Source organism: Eucyclogobius newberryi, unplaced genomic scaffold (genome assembly GCF_026437365.1).
Source record: "Eucyclogobius newberryi isolate DKJ021-1_F unplaced genomic scaffold, fEucNew1.0.hap1 SCAF_9, whole genome shotgun sequence".
NCBI lineage: Eukaryota > Metazoa > Chordata > Actinopteri > Gobiiformes > Gobiidae > Eucyclogobius > Eucyclogobius newberryi.
Window position 1 is genome coordinate 32,618,272 of NW_027316532.1, and position 23,553 is coordinate 32,641,824.

General features: G+C 39.6%; 1 protein-coding gene across 1 annotated transcript in view; it reads right to left on the minus strand.

Moving 5' to 3' along the window:
• Positions 1 to 205: 205 nt before the first annotated feature.
• Positions 206 to 23,553, minus strand: part of trabd2b (TraB domain containing 2B) — a 54,487-nt gene continuing 31,139 nt past the window's right edge. Inside the window, exons 3-7 of the mRNA XM_072439016.1 lie at positions 22,863 to 23,009; positions 18,697 to 18,871; positions 5,006 to 5,102; positions 1,533 to 1,808; positions 206 to 854 (exon numbers count right to left, since the gene is read on the minus strand). Coding sequence (XP_072295117.1) covers positions 620 to 854; positions 1,533 to 1,808; positions 5,006 to 5,102; positions 18,697 to 18,871; positions 22,863 to 23,009 — 930 coding nt within the window. The 3' untranslated portion in view covers positions 206 to 619. The remainder of the gene's footprint in view (positions 855 to 1,532; positions 1,809 to 5,005; positions 5,103 to 18,696; positions 18,872 to 22,862; positions 23,010 to 23,553) is intronic.

The following is a 23,553-nucleotide window of genomic DNA, read 5'->3' on the forward strand; positions in this document are numbered from 1 at the left end:
AACAGTAACAATAACGATACAATTTAATCCTACTTAAAAACAACACTATCGTTATTGTTTCACGTTGGTTTATTTGTATTAGTCATTCTAAGTAGTGCAGGCCTTGTTGCACTTACAGTACTAACCAGTAGGGGGCAGCTAAAGTTTACCTTTTGCACTCATAAACGCTTAGAGACGATTTGGTTCTAAAGACAAACACACACAGTTTTTTTCCTCAATGTTTTATTTCAATTTGTCATCAAAGCAAGAAAATATATTCTTTCTTCAGGAACAATAAATATATACAATACTTCTTTATTAACAAATGCACAATTTACAAATAGGGTTAACAGCCCATTTCCTACACAGTGCTATCTGATCATATGCACACAACATTAGCCATTATTATGATCAGCATTTAATAATGAATTATTATAGGCAGCTTCCACATGATGTTCCCACGCGAGCGTCCTCTTCGTAGTGCTTTGAAAGTGTTACTTTTACTATTATAATACTTCTGTTGAGGTTTGAAAACTCCATCAAGATATGAAATGTATCTTTAAGTGTGCGTTTGACCAGTCTGTCGTGTTTATCGCCTACATTCCCGTGTGTCTTTCCGCGTGGTCCTGCTGTCTTATGGTCAGCAGAGGAGCAGTACATGTGATAAGATCCAGGCCAGTAGACAGGACACAGATGCAGGACAGTGGACAAAAGCCGGCTGTCCTGAGTGTGGACTGTCTCCTGTGCGCTGTGGCAGTTCAGACTGTGTCTCTGTGTCGTGGCTGTCCAGGAGCATGTGTGATTCCTGCTGCATCAGAGGCGTCTTCGCTGTGATGTAGCTGTTAATAATTCTCATATTCGGAGGTGGGCTGGTGCTGCAACAAGGAAATATACAATGGGTTGATGAATTTTTAGTTTTTAAGACCCTTTTGACTAAACATGTTGCTGTATTCCGTTTCTCTCCTTTTTTGGATGAGGGAAATATATCCATCTTTTAGTGCCATCTTTGAGTTTCTATAAAAGGCCTGATCGTTCGATACATTTTATAAAAAAAAATGTATTCATTGTATTTTGCAAGGACAACTTCTTCTCTGTCCCACATTCTTAGGGGGGTCAAGATTAGCGGTATTTGGTAAATTATTATTATTGTTATTAATCAACAAAATGTAATTCTTTTAATTCAACTAATGGTCCAAAAATATATCTAAATACAATGAACCTTGTTATCTGACTTTTTTGTCTCATTGAGAAAGCTTGAGTTTGTAAAGCAGGTCACAAACTTGAGGAATAGTAACGTCTTAACACAATGGGAATGAAAAACAATTCAAGATTTCACTGTAGTTTGGTCATGGTCTCAGTTATCATGAAACATCATTAAATTGTGCTGTTTTTTGTCACAATACTTGGAACACTAAGATGTGATCTGTGACATCCCTATTACTTATTACTGCGACTTGAGTAAAATTCTGTTTTCCAATCATTATCGAATATGTTTAATGAGTTCTTTGATACGGCAATTACATTGTATCAAAGTCAACTTGTGTGATCTTTACCTGTCCCCTATGCGAACCCACAGGTCGCTGAAGAGGCGGGGTCTGCCATGGCCGCGGTGGGCTTTACGCAGGCGTTTGTGTCGTCCAAACTCCTCCAGTTGGCTCAGACTGTCAGGCAGGAGCATGTGGGGCAGCAGCTCGTCCTCTCCCATCAGGCTGTCTGACTCCTCCAGCTCCGGGTCCACGGAGGGGCTTGTCATCCAGCTTGTGGAGGGGACTGTACTTGTGTCTGGACTCTCCTCACTGGATTCCCCTGGCTCACCTCTGGGAATTTTTCTGGTAAAGATGAAAATACACTTTCATTACATTCAATCACACTAATCAAAGGCACTGTGTAATGTTTCTGGTGGAGGGTAAGCATTATGCTAGGAGATGATTCGCAGAATGATGATGATGATGATGAGGAGAGATATTTATTATTATATATTATTAACAGATATATTTATTATTGTCAATATCGCCCACCTCTAAATGCACGTTTAAGTAATGGTCCGTTCGAGAATAAGGATTTTATTTAAACATGGATGTAAACTTTAATTATTGAACCATTTAGTCCTAGTTAGACAATCTTTTCAAGCATAAAATCTGACCCAGCCGCCAGTGAAGTTATTGTTTGCGGTTTATGACCACTCAATTGCTTTCCATTCACAAATGTACTTCAATCAAGAACACGCACACCACAAAGGAAACTTAATCCAATAAACAGTGGGGAGAGTGGCAGAAATGCCGGCAGGCAACATTAGGGGAAGTTGTAACTCTTAAGACTTCATAGCTACGTCAAAACTGACATGTGCCCAACACAGACCACCCACGTTCACCGCCGCTCCTCACACTTTGACTTGTGCACCTCTTTATTTGACACATTACTCATAGTTTCTCATGAGCCCTCCTTTTCCTTTCTGTAAATGTACCACATGACTGCACTTCAAGGTGGGATTTCAAAAGATCCAAATCAATTGCACTTATAAAACTGTGCTCTGTAAAGGTGACAAACCCAGGTGCTAGAAAATATTGATTCGTTAATTTTTTCGCTTTGTTTTCGTAAACGCAGTATTTTTTCATTTGGCTTCAGCATTCTTGCCAGCAATATAATGAAGTAAAATAATAAAGAAATTATGTAAATTGTAGTGACGTAGTGGTTGTGGTTCTCATACGTAGTAACACAGATAATATTTTGCCCTCCCACTACCCCCAGATCTCAACCAGGTCTAACACAGGGGGTAGAAACTAGGGGGGGAATAACTATACACTTATGTATGAAATTGGCTCTAAATTCAGCTAATATTTGAACTGCAGAGGATTCAGTGCATCTCCTGATGGAGCTCGCGTACCCACAGTTTGAGAAACACATTGTATTGTAGTGATGCTTGAGCAGCTTATAGAAGTGAGCTTAACAGTCGTGGCACTTTAGTGATGTGCTGACACAGTATTTCTGTATTGTGGCACTTACAAAATAATAATAAATGTTGTTATTGGATTCTTCTCAACTCGCGACCCACCGCTTTGGCTATGCATTTATTTTCAATGGTTGTTCTACATGCTTTTAGAATTACTTTTATGTGAGCCTATGGGATGCATCTGGAAGCTATAACTGCAAGCACAGAGCCAGGCTTTTAGTTTTATTATATGCACACGTAGAACATAATGACATAATGGCCAAATGTTCACGTACATTTTTAATTTTTGTCAGCTATTTGAGTCATTTTAGGTGGATGAACTGAATCCAAGTTGACATAATACTAGGTTTGCTGAATAACACGGGCCTTCAAATTGGACCTGGTTGTGGCAGATCTTTATGTCAACATTTCACAAGAAGTGGATGCGGTTAAAACAGTTATTAATCTTGCTGCAGACATAACACTGATGGTTCTGTAATAGCACTTTCAGCCCCAAAGCCGTGTATTCTGCCCATAATGTCTTGCCTGGTCAGTGTGATGATAGCTCCTGGCTGCGGTCAAACTCAGCTCCAGCCGTCAGTCATATAATCAACCATGAGACCTTTTTTCCATCTGTGTGAGGAAGTCCAACGCTCTCCATAAACACCTACCATTTAGCCATATCCTGTCACTACTCATCAGCCAAGTCCAAAATGTATGGTCAAAATCGTTCATGTCTGCGACCGCAGCGTGTCAGTACACTTGTCCAGCTTTCAAACCTCAGTTCTGTGCAAAATGATCTTGAGATGGCCTGTGATAACAAGTTAGAATGAGTTAATCCACCTTTCCTAATTGTACATCTAAGAGTGGCAAAACTTATCTACATAGTTTTATCTTGAGAAGGCCTGATCTCGTCTGATCTCAGAAGCCAAATGAGGTTGGACCTGGTTAGAACTGGGATTATGTCACAACGTTCTTTTGAGTTAGAGGTAATATAACTATTGTTAATATGTAATTTGTTTATGGCAGTTACAGTAAGTTGCAGTTAATAGTCTATGACATCATCTGGACAGAGGTGAATGTATTTGTTTGGGATGGTCTGATTTTTTGAGCCAATACCAATATCCGATGTTTGGCTTGATAATGAAAGACAAAATATATTTTTCTGGGATGTACAGTGATTTCACAAATTATTTTATATAATGGATGTAAAATCCAAGAACAACTCTGATGTTCAAACTGGGAATTACACTTCCCCCAAAAATATTTGCAGATTTTTCAATATCGGCCCATACAGATATCTGTAAACAATTGGTCGATATTGGCCAATATTGATGCTTGAACCGATAAATTGCTCCTTCTATTTATCGTTTTATAAAAGTAATACTTCTTCTTGTGTTTTGTTTTTTTATATCAAGTCAAGTGGCTGTTGTTAGCATTTTATACGCACATGGATCAAGTTGTTTAGGTGAGGGGAGACGGACCGTACCAAGGAGAAGGGTGCACACACGGGCGCACATTGTGTGGAAATGTGGTAGGACGCGAGCCAAACCACTGCATTAGGTGTCTATGTTGTGCATGTGTGCGTGAGAAGGGGCAGGACCTCTACTGGCAGCTTTCCTTTGGCAAAGAGTGCAGCAAACATAAAAAGAAGGGAGCTGATGAGGTATCTAAGGATTCCTGCATAGCAGAGGTTTATTTGTTACAGGGTACAAAAGTCAAGTGTATATCTACGTTACACTTGAATAAATCTGATGAAGCTAAAGCTCTTGTAGAAGTAATACAGATGTTGACTGGTCGCTGGCTTGGCTTAATCTGTCTGTTTGATGGGCTCCTTGATGTATGTTCACACAGACCTCAGAGTGTGCCAAGGACTAAAAGTGCACAAATGCTGAGCTCTACAGTCTATTCAACCAGCATTTTATTGGGACAATGCTACACTTGAACACATGCTCCGGATCTACCCACATTCATCATCGTGTCAGCTCGTGAGGTAGGGTTTCACAGCACGTTTAGTCTTCAAAGTGCACTGCGTATTTAAGATTTCCATATTGTTTCTGTGTAACAATGCAAAATGACACTTCATGTGTTACTTACTCGCGGTCTAGTTCCTGGTGGTCTGATGGCGTATGGATTATGTCATAACCTTCCTGTCTGAGGATGTCCAGCACACTGTGGTTCCCCAAGAAGTGGCCTGAAAGAAAAGACGTTTTAAAAAGGTTTATGTGTCAAATACATCTGTTTAGTATTAAAATACAGTACCAAAAATGATACTATAAATACACCAGTAAAAGTGAAAGTAGCACATGGAAAATCTACTCTTCTCCTTTAGGTGGTACACAGACACCTCTTCACTTCATGCCATTTTAAATATTTTCCCCCCACATTTTTGCTCTTCCTTGAATAATTTTTTTGTTAAAATTACTGTGGCAATGGTTTATTCCTAATTAAGACCCGGTTTAGCCCCAATTTAGCCCTGAAATAGCCCTGTTAAAGACCTGAGTTATATCTGGTACTGGTAATTTTATGTATTCATTAATGTTTGCTAAAAATTTAGAACCTTTAAGCCACGTCACTATGAACATGCTTAAAGTCCAGTCCAGATTAAGAATTAGCAAATAAAAAAGTACAGATAACAAAAAATTTGACGCAGTACAGTACTTTAACTTTTGTACTTCGTTGCTTTCCACCACAGGTCAGAATATAATCTATGTAATCTTTGCCTGTGCCAGTACAAAGTCTGGATGAATTAGGATGTTGTGACTCTGTGACTACGGTAATTAATATGTATAAGGCAGCAGGAATCTTCAGTTATATTTATATGGTAAATGAACAAATATAAAAAATGCTGTACATGAAATTGTAAAACGTTTGTTAATCAATATTCCCTAAACCAGTTCCTTTCCCCACAACTCTGATGTTTATCCTCATGTTTTATTGGACCACAGTTGTACCACAGTGTTCTAAGTGTCTGGGTCTGGATATAGAATAGATCACAAACATCAGAGTCAAAACATACGATGAATCAAGCAGCAGATCATCTGCCGCTAAACAGCAATTATATTTACTCCAGATGCCCTCCCTGGTGCATGCACCTTTATTTACATTGGCTTTGGATTGACATGAAAAGTAACCTATTAAGTGACCTACAGTGACAAGATCAGAATCAAGAATTTTATGTTTAGAGTAGCCAAGGACTCAAGGATTGGCACGTGTTAATACAAGACCTGACAATGTTGGAAAGTACCTGAATACATGTACCGAAAATACGTATCCTGAATACTAATCTATAGTAACTGTATTTAGGCACAGTTACTCTTTCATTTGGTGGTTGGGGTTAAATTCAGGCTTCAAATAGTGAGAATATTTAAAAATGCAGCTCTCATACTGAGCGCATGTTCCTCGTCTGACAAAGGTTCTCTTATCTTATAAATTAATGCATAACAAAGTGTGAAACAAAACAAAATACGTTCCAAGTCGTGTTTTCACACTAATTTAATGCAACTCAGTGTGAAAGTGTTCTAAGTAATACAGTATTCTGATATCCAAATATATATATTTTTGAATATATTTTGTCTTCCCAACACTGAGCCCTGAGTTCAATCATATTGTCTACAATGAGGATAAGGAAACCGTGCTCCTCGCCCTGATACAAATGGAAGAGCTGACCAGAACAGCCTTTTCTGAGCCTTGTACATTTGAATCATGTGTACAACAATAGTCCCGTTCCCCTTGTTGCTGTGTAATCACCCTGCATTACAGGCACTCGACCTCCTGCCTCCTCTACCTCTCTCCCTTCACCTTATCTTCAATTCTCTCAGACATCAAACACTTCTGCCGCTGCCCCCGCTGTGTCGATGAAAGCTTTTGTTAAATTTCTCCCATCAGCCGATAATCCAGCGCGTCACTCATCCCAGCAATAACCTGTAATGTACCCTAACATCACCCCCACGGCTCATGAGAATGCGCATTTTGGACGGCAGGAATTCAAACACCTAGGCCCTCTGCAGCAGCTTATTAACAGCATGTTGACAATATTGCAGACTCCCCGCTCTGCTCCTCTTGCCCCCTGCCAATTTTATCATTAAAATGTTCCTGATCATTCCTGAAAGTCAAAAGAAAAAGGCACGCAGTGTTACACTTTTTTGGCAAAAGGTTCAAAGGCAGCACACGGGGATAGGCCTCGGAGTTAGCACGGACTTCTGTAACATCACAGTCAGATCAAATGGGATTACTGAGAGAGTCATGTGCAGGATGTGTCAGGAGAGTGGATTTTAAAGATGAATTATATCATATTGCTCGTGATATATTGTCTATTTTGGGGGATTTTGGGAACATTTGAACATTGCAATATAGTGGGTCCAAAGTAATTTGGATGCACACTGCATCTGCTGCTAGACTCAAGAGCAGCAAACGGTGACTGTAGCCCAGCAGATTCTAAAAACACTAAAAAATAATGACAGAGGAAGGATTTGTGGAATGGAAACAAAACGTATACTGTAAGTATAGCCCAAAAAAGGTTTGCACTAAAAGAGCAAAGGCCACATTTAAGTATTTTGTTTTGTGACAGAAAATGTATTGTTGATGCAAAGGTTCTTTTATAAACATTTTAGGCTCTATATCAGTGGTGAATGTATCTTTCCCTTTCCTCCCCTGGACTCACGGGCAATGTGATGACAGATCATACCTCCATTGTATCCTGGTCAAGCTGCTCTTTCATTAAATGAGGCCTGCTGTGCATTCTCTATGTATGAGGCCAACCTGAATGTTTGAATTATGGGCCTCCTTTTTACACGGCAGTTCACCAGCAGTCATTAAAATGATTTGCCTCAATGTAGCCATTAGCTAAAATGGGCATTTTATTATACAAGCTTAATTGTAAAGGAACATTTTGTGATTGAAATGCTCATTGAATCTCTTAATAATTTCAGTTCAAGTTTTATTTTGGTTGTTTATACTCAGACAAAACAATACATTTTCCAATTATATTGGTTGCTATTGGTTGAACAGAAACAACTTGTTTTGTCCATTCTGAACATCTACATATAAGATAAGATACTGCGTGGCGTTCGGGGACCGTGCCTCTGGACTGGCAGACCGGGGTGGTGGTCCCTCTGTTCAAGAAGGGGGACCGGAGGGTGTGTTCCAACTACAGAGGGATCACACTCCTCAGCCTCCCCGGTAAGGTCTATTCCAAGGTACTGGAGAGGAGAATCCGACCGATAGTCGAACATCGGATTCAGGAGGAGCAGAATGTTTTTTGTCCTGGTTGTGGAACACTGGACCAGCTCTATACTCTCCATCGGGTGCTCGAGGGTTCATGGGAGTTTGCCCAACCAGTCCACATGTGCTTTGTGGATCTGGAGAAGGCTTTCGAACGTGTCCCTCGGGGTGTCCTTTGGGGGGTGCTCCGGTAGTACGGGCTCCGGAGCCCTTTGCTCCAGCCTGTCCGGTCCCTGTATGACCGGAGCAGGAGCTGTGTTCGCATTGCCGGCAGTAAGTCAGACCTGTTCCCAGTGTGTGTTGGACTCCGCCAGGGCTGCCCTTTGTCACCGGTTCTGTTCATTGTTCAGGACACTCTGGAGGGACTATGTCTCTGGGAACACCTCAGGATCCCCCCGGAGGGGATGGAGGAAGTGTCTGGGAGAGGAAAGTCTGAGAGTCCCTGCTTAGACTGCTACCCCCACGACCCGGCCCCGGATAAACGGAAGAAGACGGAAAACTGGAAAAATACCAAGGGCTCAGAGAGGAGCTGGAGAAGGTGTGGAAGGTGAAGGCAAAAGTGGTGCCTGTGGTCATCAAAGCACTCGGGTCAGAGAGTTGTTACAACAGATCCCAGTAAAAACATCAGACATCTCGGTCCAGAAAAGTGCAGTGCTAGGAACAGCAAAGATACTGCGCAGAACCCTCAAGCTCCCAGGCCTCTGACAAAGGACCCAAGCTTAGAAAAAAGGGACAAGACCACCTGCCGAGGGTGAGAAGGGAAGAATATTTGTTTATTTTATCAAAAGTGAATTAGTAGAATTGCAGCATCTCACTTTATGAGTTACACTTATTGCGCTTTTTGTGTTGGGTTGGATTTATGTGTGTTTTACTGTAATATCCCCATATTTCTAAGTAGGAAGATGGATCTTAACAAAATAGCTATCATATCAATACATGTTTCACACCATTACAGTAATAATCAAATTTCCAACTTGTACACAACAGTTGTTGCTTGTGTTTGCATGTGAAAACCACTCATTACTTTTGTGTGTCTCTCTGTCCAGATGCGTTCCACTGACCCACCTGCTTCAAATTGGGCATTCTTTAAACACACATTCATCTTCAAGTGCAGTACTGAGTATCCAGTAAACATGCACCCACGTTTTACTGCAGAGAAAACCAGTCTGAGAGCTGCATGCCACCACTATTTACACTAAATGCAAGACCACACACAAATATAGTGGACCTCAGGCTGAAAAATACTACTTCTCATTTTGTCAATAAAACAATGGTATAAAAGGGTCAAATTCAGTAGAAGAAGCTATCAACAAGTCTTGTGCGTGTGATTCCACAGTAAACAGGGAGACGTGTTGGGATGTTGGGATCACACCTTGCCTTATATGTATTTTGTTGCGCAATTGTTAACACTTACATATTTAAATTCACAGGCATGTAGTACTGTACTGATAAAAGGACCACACGGGTGAGCTCCCTCGTCAAAGAGGTATCGCGGTTTTAGGTCATCTATGATCTGTCATCACACTGTCACTGGTGAGACCAGAGTGTTTCAAATCTAACATTTGTTTTTAAAAGTCTCAATGTTATTGCACTGTCAGATGTATTTGATCACCTCCCGCTCCAGCTTCCTCTTCCATCCAGAGCTCTCTCTGGAGAACAGCAGCTCTTGGTGGTCCCTAGGTCCAGGCTTAGGACTAGACAAGACAGAGTCTGTTATAAGACCCCAGTCAAGGAACACGTTACATTTACACAATAAACTGCACAGTCACTAGAGCACTTTAAATCCCTGCTTAAGATACATATGTTTAGGTATTTAACTCTCTATGGCATAGAGAGAGAAATCTTAGCTTTTCATTTCAGTAAATATTGTTTTTAAATGTGATTCATCGATAAATGTGATTAATGTAAAGCAAGTGTGTGAAGAGTACTTTCATACTTTTCATACTAGATTGATCTATTCGTCAACAAAATGCACCTCAGCACATTACTTATTATAGGGCTACAAAATACCAATGCTACTTATTGTAAATACAAATGTATTCTTGGTGTTTGCCCTGCAAGAGATTTATGGTCAACTCTGTGACAGTTGACAATGTAACTTGTGGTCACAGTGGTTTAAACTATGCTCTGTTTCACATACTGACCTGCACTGGCCAGCACTCTGTCGTCACTCTGATTATGGGATGAATATTTGTCTGTTTCAAGCTATAGTAGGTTTCATATTGTAGCAAGCCCTTTCTACATGGTGAGCATCTCTCTGCTCCAGAGTGCAACGTTAATGACCAGTTAGTTAAGTAACCTCTTCCATACTAACCTCCACTTACTGAAGTGCTTTAATGAACTCTGCACTGTTTACTGAGGCTTCCTACTCTTTTATGTCAACCATTTCATTTGTCTGCAGTTCCAGACTAAACTACTTTGACTTAATCTATATCTATCCTTCTGTTTGCTTTTGACTGATTGTCAAAATTGCAGCTCTTGTGTGTCTGAGAGTTCTTTGATGCCACACAGGTGTCATCTAAAATTTTATTTGAAGGAAATTGTCATTATGAGATGGATACAAACTTAGTGGTAAATGTAAAACTACAGGCATTTAGTAATCTTGGTTAATACAAAGATACACACATAGTTTGCAATAGACATAAATGGACTGATATGAGAGTGCATTGAGGGCAAGATGAATTATATCAACTCATCGCATGCTAGGTACTGTTGCTAGATTGTAGTCCAAACAAACACAAGCTGTTGCCTTCCAGCCATTACAACACATGAGAGAGGCGAGCAGAGGTTGTGCTGAGCAGAGTGGAAAATCCTCTGCACTTCTGTTTGTTTAGAAGAGGATAGACAAATACTCTTTAGTATGTCATATGTGCAATTTACATGTTAAATTACATGTACCATTTTGTAAATTAAATTGTGCTTGGAGAGTTATTGTTAGATTCATCAGCAGCTGCTCCACCACCACCAGCAAAGGATTCAGCTCCAGCTGCTCCACATTCACCTCCACCGCCTCCAGCAAAGGAACAATCTTCAAAGGCCTTGGACCCATCTGTGACAAGCCCAACAACATCCCTGTCATCGCCCCTGCCTTCACACCAGCCCTGGGTTCCCCCTACAACATCTACTCCCACTAAAGATTCTTCATTCTCCTTCTCATCTCCACTCTCACCCATGGGCCTTCCCAGCCATTTTGAAAGTCTGATCAAATCAGGCATTAAGATGGCTCCACTCACGCCCACCACCCATCCAACCTCGCCTTTCACCTGGTATCTCCCATAGCTAGGATGCACTGGGTCTCAGCGTTGCCGGGACTTATTGTCACATTAAAAATCAAACCAACCCGGGGCCCTATGTAAAAAGAGCCCCCCCTAGTGCTATTTCTGTAGTCACATCATCACACAGATGGAAAAACAAAATGCGAGTCAGGCCCAATCTGAGAAATGTGATTCATATTCCCTGTGAAAAGATAAAGCCCAGTCTCACTGAAACTAGTCTGAATTATTTGTTCTTTTCTTCTGTATCTACCTCTGTATCTACCTGCGTTGCATCAATGGAATTTCCCCATGTGGGACAATAAAGGATTATCTTATCTTAACTTGCTGTGCTAAATGTCAGATCCTTATCTAACAAATCTCTCTTAATTAATAATTTTATTTCTTCTCATAATCTTGATTTTATGTTTTTAACTGAAACATGGCTTGACAAAAACACAGGAAATGTAGTTCTGATAGAATCTGCTCCACCCAACTTTAAGTTTGAATCTGAAACACGAGAAAACAAAAAAGGGGGTGGAGTCTGTGCTGTCTTTAGAGATGAAATAATTACCCGCAGGTTGTCTTTTGGGGTGTTTTCATCATTTGAGTATATATCCTTTAAAATGGAGCTAAAATCATTTGATGTTTTTCAGTCAGGTTTTAGACCTCATCACAGCACTGAGACTGCTCTTGTCAAGGTGACAAATGACATCCGCCTGAACACTGACACGGGCAAAGCCTCAGTCTTAATTCTGTTAGATCTGAGTGCTGCTTTTGACACTGTCGATCATGGGATCCTCTTACAGAGACTAGAGGACTGGGTGGGCATCACTGGCACTGCCCTAAACTGGTTGAGGTCCTATCTGGAAGACAGGAGGTACTTTGTTGAGATTGGTAGCTGTGTCTCAGACCACATGACCCTGACCTGTGAAGTGCCCCAAGGGTCAGTCCTGGGTCCCCTTCTGTTCAACCTCTACATGCTGCCGTTAGGTCAGTTGATACGCAGTGGAAATGTGTCCTATCACAATTATGCAGACGACACTCAGATCTATGTTTCACTATCGGCAGGTGACTATGGATCAGTAGATTCACTCTGTCACTGCATCCAACAGATCAGTGTGTGGATGCAGAACAACTTTTTCTCCAGCAGAACTCAGACAAGACTGAAATAATCATTTTTGGCCCACAGAAACAAAGAGAAAGTGTTAACGGTCACCTCCAGAGTCTCGCTCTAAAACCTACAAACCAAATTAGAAATCTGGGGGTAATAATGGACTCAGACTTGAACTTTAATAGCCACGTCAAATCAATAACATCAGCAGCTTTTTACCATCTAAAAAACATTACCAAAATCAAAAATATAGTGTCAAAACCAGATTTAGAGAGACTTATCCATGCGTTTGTCTCCAGTAGATTAGACTACTGTAACGGCCTGCTCACTGGTCTCTCCAAACGAGCTGTAAAACAGCTGCAGTACATCCAGAACGCTGCTGCTCGGGTCCTGACTAGAACCAGGAAGTATGATCACATTAGTCCTGTTCTCAGGTCTCTGCACTGGCTCCTGTGGCTCAGAGAATAGACTTTAAAGCAGCTCTGCTTGTGTACAAGTCTCTCCATGGCCTAGCACCAAAGTACATCTTGGATATGTTAGTGCCATATGAACCATCTCGGACTCTGAGGACCTCAGGGACCGGCCTCCTGCTGGTGCCCAGAGTCAGGACAAAACATGGGGAATCTGTGTTTCAGTTTTATGCAGCAAAAATCTGGAACAGTCTTCCTGAAGATGTGAGACAGGCTTCTACTCTGACAATGTTCAAATCTAAGCTAAAAACAGTTTTGTTTAGCTGTGCATATGACTGAAAGGATTTTTTTCTTTGCACTCTTCTCTTTTGTTTGTGATTTTATTAGTTTAGAAAATCAGTTGGATTGATAATTTTTTATTTAGTTAATTTTATTGTATTTCTGTTTCTGTAATTTCTTTGTGATTTGAATGCATTTTTCCTGCTGTGAAGCACTTTGAATTGCCTTGTGTATGAAATGTGCTCTACAAATAAACTTGCCTTGCCTTAGAGGTTAGCATGTTCGGATGAGTGTTGGATTTCTAGAATCAGGCAAAGAGAAGTTATACTCTATTCTTCAAAAAATCAAAAAGCTCTTGTTTTGAATTTTATATATAAGAAGTATATTGAGTTACTCAAGAGACACCGTCAAACGGGTCCAGAACAATAATACTTTGTGTCCAGCTTGTCAATGCACAGGTCAACATAATCCTCCATGATCAATGCCAGACTGAAGCCCCATGTGTTTATGAATGAATTACAATATTTTACTAAATTGACTTTGTTTTGTTTGAGGTTGTCAATGACGTGTGTAATCTTTGAACAATCTAATGAGCCAGTCTCCTTTCATGAGCGCTCAGAGTTCATTGGGTCTAACAGAAGTATTCTCAGTATTTAAGAGCCCCTACGTCTAGATAAAGAAGGCTACACCATTATCAATATACTGTAAGTAATAACTACAATAATTCCAACAGCACAATAATTAAACGCTTGGAAAAAAATATGGTATTATTCTATATTTAAGACGTTTTACTACAGAACTAATCACTCACTCATTCATTCTATTTATTCAGGCTTGGTGCTGGCAACAAACGTAAACTGGCATGTGATCAGTGAAATATTTTCTCATCAAGAGGAAGAAAATATAACAGATGCTTAAGTGAGTAGGCCGACAACCAGACATATTATTGGAGTCAGCACTAACAGATGAGCTGAGAAAAGGCTTAGAACTGCAAATAGTAAAAAACACGCCACAGAGACGCAGTGACATGCAGCCTCTTTCCCTTCATCATCACTTCAACACCACAACACCACGAGCTGCTGCACACCACATGGCTTTACTCAAGGACTCACAATGGGCCCCGGCTCCTGAGTCCTGACACACACACAAAAATCAACATACAAGTGGCCCAGACTTTAAAACAAACAAATCAAACATGTCAGTTATAACTTAAGCTGGCAATAAATATGTTCTGATCATGTGAGCAGGGTGTGTGTGTGTGTGTGTGTGTGTGTGGGTGTGTGTGTGTGTGTGTGTGTGTGTGGGTGTGTGTGTGTGTGTGTGTGCGTGCGTGCGTGCATGCGTGTGTGTGTGTGTGTGTGTGTGTACAAGTGGTTAGAGTGTCAGGAAATTCCATGGGATGTTTTCAATAACAGCCGGGCAGACGCAGCCAAGAGAACTGGCAAATGAAAACCTGCTGAAGTACATTGCCCATACAAAGCCACAAATGCACTGTTCTTTTGTGTGAAATGACAATGGAGTGTTTAGTTTGTTTTGGACTTGAGTGAAGACACAACATTTCAGTGAGCGATGAGTGTTTCTGTTGACAGTAGTCTTAAATGTGTGTGAGAAGACTTTACTGTGATCATCTGGAGCTGTTATGTCATTCTGTCCACAGGAAACACTGATGTGTTTACTTAACTGCGGGACCAATGCATTTGCATGGACAAGTGAAATCATGTGACTGCCTATGAGGATTTATATATAGACAGTAAACAGCAATGGCAATTGTGCAGGGAAAGCATGAAAAGAACATCAACTAAATTAATTATATTTGTGTTAATGTAAAATTGTAGGGCACACTAAAACGCATAAAGAAAAAGACTAATACAACACAATATAATCAGAGGAATTGTAGACATTTGTTGTATCAAAAAATCTCAAAAGGGTTGAATTGATTGATTTAATTTGTTGTATTAGGTAAGAAAGTCACATGATGAGTTCTACGCTCAGATATCAGATATACACATACAGTAAAAAGTTAAAAGTTATTCTCAAATATTTGTATTACCTCTTAATCTGTTGGACAGAATTCTTAGTCTGAAACCTTAGAACTTGTACCAGCTCTTTCCCTAAACCCTCATTACTTTCTAGACAGTGGACGTTATTCTAATTGTGAGAAAACAAACACCGTAATGTGCATTTTCTAAATTCAGCCAGTTACTTGCCAAAGACAAAATGTGAATCAGGGAATCTCTGGACTTTTTGGCTGGACATTTTAATCTTCAAGAATCCTTTGTCATGTATAGAATATAAATCCAATATAAAAATAATTCTAACACTTTTTAGAGCATTATTTTGACCCTTTGTTCAGTTTGCTATCAGCTAATGGAAACATCTCCAGTAAATATTGACTGAAATCATGGTTTTCATTAGCGTCTCCTCAGATGACCTCAGAGGTTAACGAGCTTCACGTACAGGCAAAGTATATGTTCATTATACACAAACTCCAGCATATGGCATGAATTGGCACTCTCTTATGCACATATCAAATCCTCATTCCCTGATGTTGGCGTACGGTTAATTGTGTGAGTCTGTAACTTTAAGTCAATCAAGCATGAAGAAATATGTGGATATTTGATGCTGTATGGAAAGTATGCTGTTTATTTGTGTTTGGTATAATGCCATGATTGCATACAGTAATAAGTATCTGTCAACAATTTTATCCAGATGTTACTTGGGGTTTGCAAGAAGCTTTAAACAATGGCATAGAAGGTTTATTATATGTACCTGTTGATTGTAGCTGTGAAATCCTAAAACTGTGTACAAAATGTAATCTTACGTTTTGTCTTTTTGGAAATAAACCAAACAAATCAAAGCAGGACATTTTTTGTTGTTGTTTTTTCTATTTACTGCCTAACATTCTTTGATTTAAAGACAGGTTTTCCGTTTTTTTTCAATAATCACTACATTTGTTGGGATTGTACTTTTGGTAAATAATCATATAATTTTACAGTAGTCAAGTAGCAGTTTATGAAGTGAAATTTAGTTTTAATGGTTGATCATTACTTCAGAGCTGAGTACTAAAAATGCACACAAAATTCCAAATGCAGGGACAATTTTTGCAAGAGGAAAGATTTTCTGCCGTTTGGACAGAATCCTATAATTAAAACATGATTTTTCCCCCCCCAAAATTGTTCAGCTCTACATCTGTGTCTCTCAAATATGTTGTATATCTGAGATGCACAGGTCTAATGTCTTAAATTGCACAATTACAAACCAATTTACACCACCTCTCGAAATATCCATATTTAAAAGTTCCTTTTCATCTTTTGATGCACAAAACCGCATCCATGGATACATGGATATATTTTTTGAATGGCCAAATGTCCCTTAAACAAAATTTGAGAATAACCTTTTTTCCCTTTAAGCACATACTATTAACCTAACAGGGAATATTTAGCGGCCTACTGTATGAGCGAGTCCTAACCTCCGACTGTAGCTGACGGTAATGGCTTGCATCACTTCACACCCTGTCAGTCTCACCCACCCACACACACACACACACACACACACACACACACACACACACACACACACACACACACACACACACTGCTCCTACAGAGGTACCACACTTTATATAAAATCAGGCCTTTCTAATAAACCTCAACCTTAACCTGGACCTCTCCTCCAGCTTTGACATTTTCCAGACCCACTTAAACATATATCAGTGCAGAATGTGGGTTTACAAGACAGGGTCTGTTTTGAGTGTTGCCAGTTTTATGTGTAATACGTTATCTTCTTTTACGATCTCTGAGTGAATGGCGTGTAGTCTGTTTAATGTGAGCAGACAGAGCTGAAGTCTCAGACATGAACTGTATTTATCCTCAGAGAGTTTGTCCACGGAGATACCTACATATGTGCATCACTCTAGCCCATGCAAAGAACAAGGACAGTCACGCTACACCACCAGACCTTTGAGAACAATCACACGTCTGCGTTCTTATACATTATTTTTGGCCATAGATTTAAAGAAAGACCACGGCTCATGTTCCTGACCCAAGCACAAGATCTTGAAAAGAGCCCTTTATAGGTGTCAGAAAAATATCTCTCTAAATGTTTATTAGCCAATCAGGGACGAGCATGGGGGAGGAAAAAGGAAAGGAAAAAATATAATGGAGAAGTGAAAAACATTGAAGATTTCTGCAGTCAATCAATGATCGACAAACCTTTTGTTTATCTGAGGTGAGAGAAGTTTGATTTAGTTGTAAATGATGGATGACCAATAACCAAGTCTGATCGCACGGGTCTGAGTTTGAGTCGAGGCGTGGCAGAGGGCGCGGTGACCAGACTCACTCTATTGGAGAAGTGTGTATTTTGGATCTCAATCATTTTTATTTTAGCATAATCAGTGGTTTGATAAAGACTTAATAATAGCAATAGCATTTAACCTTCATATAGCATACATTCTGGACTTGAATACAAAAGATCTCTCAGCCATGCAATCAGGTCCCTTTATTTCAGTGATGTGGGGAAACTGATCAACTCATTTGTCATTTATTATCAAGAATCTTGCTTTTCCCCCCTAATAAACCGATGTATTTTTGCATTTTTCTGATTGACTTATCTGTCTGCCAATCACACCCATCTGAACCAAGTCTTGCTCACAATCTCTAAATTAAAATAGCATGAAAGTAAACTTAGTAAGGAGTCACAGCAGACACAGATTTACACTCGGCTGCTACAGTGACCATTACGAGACACACACTTCTCAGAGGAAGGAAACCAGGCCTTTAACCAACTAATCATAAACTGCTGCACGCTCCCTCACTCCCCAAGAGGCAGCACCACCCAACTTCACCCAAATACATAAACACAGACACACAGTGGTACAGTAAACAAGCCCGCGTCACCCACCCGCCACCTGCTTTATAACACGCACGACTCCCCCGGACACACCGCACGATTCAGGAAACATTAGCCTGGAATGCTAATTGAAACAAACAGCTCATGGTTTCTTCATTTAGGTGTGGGAGGGAGCTGTGGCTAACTGAGACTCCTGTGTGTATGCATGGACACACACGAGTCATACGCCAAATATCTGGTAATCATTGTATACTATTATTCTTCTCCTGCTTTTCCTCAAGCCTCACCTTTAAAAGACAGGCTGAAAAGGAAATTATGGCACATTAACGCTGACAGGATCATTGTTTCGGACCAAAGCAAACATTTACTGCACAACTATAGGAAAACACACACTCAAGTCCCATCAGTGTAATTAGACAGACTTCATTACATGCAGATTGGAGACAGGCTGATGGAGGCTCACATGCAGATTCCTGTTTATAGACCAGTTCAGAATGTTGATCACAATACCACATGTTAGCATTGTATTATAGTGGGCAATATACTGTATGATAAAGAGGGTTAAACATGATGTTATATAACCCTTCGTGCATAACACAATTTATGGCCAAAGATGAGGATGAATGTTTAAAAGCTTTGTATAAGTGCATGGTGCTGACTGACCTGCTCCAAAGGCAAAGAAGTAGGTCTGGTGTGGGTTCCTCTGCAGCAGTGCGGACACTCGGCGGGCCATTCTTTCGTTTCGTTTGTAGATGAGTTCCTGGCGAAAGTAGCTGTCGATCTGCTGAGCTGTCAGACGCTCATGAGCTGGTAGAGAACTGTTGATGAAGTGAGGAAGCTGAGAAAAAGATGAGACAGTATGTAACGTTTATGTGTTTGATCTTTGACACCTTCTGGGTTGCCTCACATGCTGTGGCTGGTGAAGGCAAGGTGAGCACACAAGTGAACACCAAAGCAAGAATCTATCTCTGGTTTGCAGTTGAAAGCTTAAGCCCCATGTACCACTGCTATGTCTTGTGAGACAATTAAAATAGTAATAGGTCAAAGAGATTAATTTGGTTGTTCTGATCATGTATTTTTTTAACTGGCAGAGATAAGCACCATCTGCAATTTGACTTCTTGAGGACATTTCCACAGATGTGGGAGAGTAAAAAGGCCCCCTCGTCCCAGTTTATAGTCCCATGGGAGTCCTAAATAGGTTGGACTGCAGATGGCGCTGTTGTCCTGCCGCTACCGAGACAGAACCAAAACCTGTGTAATTCTAACCAGGCTCAGTCAGAGTAACACCTGCAACTTCAAAAATTATTCAAACCAATTCATTGCAATGTTCACTTTTTGCACTATGTCTGACCATCTGTACATTTTGTGTATATACTATATTTCATTGATTTTATTGATTTATTATTTATTTGTTTTTGTATATTTGGCTATCATTATAATTCACTGTTGCATGTTGCACCAAAGTTGAACTGATTCTGATCTGATTCTTATTCTGATACTTATTCTGATCTGATTCTGAATATTTGGATCTGATTGGTCAGAAAAAAGTGTCTTTTGTTAAATCCAGTCAGAGAAAAGCCTAGTCTTCTTCCCCGTCCTCAAAGACACAAAGCACTTTTATGTGCACATTAAACTAAAATTCTGTGATTGGTCTGTCACACAGTGGCCAGGCTCAAACCTCAGAGCGTGAGCCCGACCAAAGGGATTCTCAAGAGTTTGTGAAACAAATATTTGCAAGAATTCAGTTCGAAACTGTCAGGTAAACAAACAAAGTCTGGTCTGAAAAAAGAACATTTCAAATAAAGTAAACTGTGACCAGTAGCGCAAACAAATGTCAGGTTAAATATTTATTTAATTGGTGTTTTATGCCAGTTTTACTGTTCAAGTACAGCATGTTACTGTTTCTAAGAAAGTAAGTATCAGAAATAAATAATATAATGACAAGTCATTAACCTCAAATATTGGGTTGCTGGGTTGGGTCATACACATCGTCATCCAGGGCAGATCTATACAAAGCCTGTTTGAAAGGTATAATTGCCGTGTGATTTATTGACAGTATGTGGTGAGTCTAGTTGATCTCTTGGCTGCAGCAGTGCATTCTACATGCTGTTAATCTGAAAGGAAAACTACACTGACATTTGGGCAACAGCAGTGGCACGGACCTCTCAGATTTACATGTAACTCTGCTTCTATTTATAAAGTTTTATTTTGTGCTTAGCAGTGTTGCTGTGTCCACTCAGCCCTGTGCCTTTATAGAAACAAACCCAGATGCGAGTCGTATAAAACGCAATAAAACAATATTTATATTTTACTGACTCAAAAGTCACAATGCACTCCAGGTTTGTATCTGAATCTGGAGAAAGAGAGATTTGTGGACTAATCTTTGGAAATACCTAAAAAGCGGCATCAGTCAGTAACTATAAATCAGATCGAACAGCACAGTATTATTTTCAAATTTATCATTTTACTTTTTAGTGAAATACTTTTTCTCACATGAGTAATTGCTACTCTTGTCACTTTTGTCATATGCCCGAGTAATGTAATTATAAATAAATTATACTTCGGTTAGATCATGTCAATAAATAATCTGTCAAGCAAAAGGAAATTCTGCTTAAAGAGATTGATGGCTGCTGCGTGAGTGAAGAAAGATGTCGTGTCCATGATGAAGTAAAAGGTGATGGGTGGACGTGGGGTCATGGAAGGAGAGTGCTGCAGATAAGGTATCACAGAGAAGACCTCTCGTCTCTCTGTGTCACAGCCAGAGCAAGAAATGTGGAGTGACAGCGATAGGCTTTTCTCCTCACCACTGACACGTCTCATATCTGTCTTAGTAACACTCCATGCTTCACTTCTTATCGGCTCTACACGCAAATTCCATCAAACTCTTTTCACTATTATTGAATGGTTTGTATGGTTTATGGAATATTGTATTACGTATCCCTACATCTTCTTACAAATGGTAACATCAATGTGCCTTTGGCTGCATTTAATTATTATTTTAGTAGTTAACTAGTCAGTGATTTTACTTTTTACAAGTCGACATGTCAAACAATTATTTTCATTGTACATTTTAAGACATTTTAAATACATTTCTAACCCAGTAAAGGTTGACATTTAGTGACCAAAGGCTTCTAAATAGAGGATATTGAAAAATTAAATGTATTATTGATGAAAAATGTGTTTTTGACATTTTGATCTAATAAGGCAACTGTCTTTGGTATAAAAGACATTTTCTTTTTACATTCTAATATGTTCAAGTATGTTTTGGACTATATTTGCAGTCTAATATGGTGAAGATTTGCTGTGGGTAAAAATCATCTCTTGACATATCTGCTTTTTTGGTGTGTCTCTCCCTTTTCTGTTGTTGCACTCTCCATTCACACACGTATAGCTCACACACTGTAGAGGCTGCTGATTACCTTAGCATGTGCAGAGGAATGTTAATACATGTTCTTATGACAGGAGTGGGGATGGAGTGAGAGGGGGTGGGATAAATTAGGATGATTTAATGCACACACATGTCGGACACAACTATACGCTGAGGCAGGTGAAATGTGGAGGGAACATTTCCATCCAAGGAAAATAGGCACACGTTGAGCAGTATCCACAATTCATGTTGTACTGTGTAATATACTATTACAAGTTTTATGTAAAAGCTTATGTTAAAATACAGTTTTATGTTCACTGTTTGGCCTGATGGATTCACATGTTATAGTCAAAATGCATTGGTAAGTACCATAGAATACACAGGAACTAACACAGAAGTGAAATATGACAAACATTTTCAATAAACTGTATTGTGAAAATTGCAGACATTTTACTGATGCTTGTCAGAACTTCCAAAAAAAATCAGATGACTGTTTTCAAAAAGATGTCTATGTTTAGAGGGACTTGTGGCAAGTTGGGTGAGTTATTTATGGTGAAGCTGTTGGGTATTTTAGTGTCTCACACTATCAAGTGACTGGTGCTTAGAGGATTAAGACTGAGATGTGCTGGAGCTGATGAGCAGGTCCAGAGACTCAAGTGATGATGGAGAAACAGCAGAAGAGTTAAGAGGCTTATAGTTAACAAATATATTATGTATATATCGTTTTGGGATACTTTAGACCCACTATAATGAAACTAGGGTTTTCTTCAAACATTCACAACATTTATTTGGTTCATGATCGATAAATAAAACAAAACCTGCTCAGATGAGAGATACTGTCAATGTAGGGCCTTGCATGTGCTTGTAGTAGAAGCGAGTTGTGTAAAATGCTTATAGTAGCGGAGGTAGAGATTCACGTATTACAAATGCTAATATTTCTATTTATTTATTTGGAAATTAGAGCAGATTTTCAAAGCTGTACTTGTACTGTACAGGTATAATTCTAGCATGTAATTACGTCATTAAATTTTAATTCAATGAACTGAGTAGAGCTCAAGTCACAATTGTCATAATGCACGGCTGTTTCATTGTGTCTTTGCTTCTCTCTACACTGAGAAACACACAGCACTGTATCGTCTGCTCTCAAAGCTCAAAGAATATGCAGAATGTGCCTTACAACAACTAAAGTCAGTTTCTTGATTGAAAGAGCTTTGAGTTCCTTGATAGACAGAAAAGCGCCAAATAAATGTGATTTTTTTTTTTACACAGCTTGAGTGATGACCTTTTTTGTTTTTTTAATAAAATACTGATCTAAAAAAGTGTTAAAAGAGTATTTTTCATGTATTTGACTTTTACTTAAGTACAAATTTGGCAGCAGTGCATGTAGTTATAATTGGGTAAATTACTTAAGCACACGTTGTCAGTACTTGGAGTTCTGAAGAGGACTTGGTGGTGATTGTACCTGTGATGTGTCATGGTTGAAGATGATGGAGCTGAGGTCTCCACAGTTGTAGTGAGTGATGAGGTCCTCAGTGGTATAGGAGCCCTGCAGACTGCCTGCTCGGACGCCCTCGTGCTGCAGCAGCGTCTGGTTCAGAGCAAACAACACCTGCAACAAAAGCAGCACGTTCAGAATGTCCCTTTGTGAAGGTTTGAGCTCATACACTTTGGACATGGAGAGTTTGGCTTTATCAACAAGGAGATTGTATTTGAAGCTTCAGCCAAGACTATTGTCAGTATATGTAAGTCAGTCACAGTACGGATTTCTGTTGCTGAGAGCGAAAGAAGATTAAAAAAAAAATCTTCAACTGCAATATTCAATTGATTACTCAGTCTAAATGTTTAATTGTTGATTTATTTATTTATTTTAGATTCAGTGCTAAACCAGTTCTAGGAGAAGATATTTTATAAGGACATTACTGAATATCTGTAAAAATTACAGTGTAAAGATTTTAACAAAGATGCTGGGTTCAATCTGTTGTCACTAGGCAGGTAACACAGAAACAAACTAAGTCATAATTAAAAGCTCACAAACTTGGTTTTCCTTAATCACACTTTTAAGGTGCTTTTTAAAAGTGGACAATGATTGAAGAAGACCATTATCAGAAGAAGACCATTCCGGTAATTAGACCCTAGATTACAGTCTGGCCAAG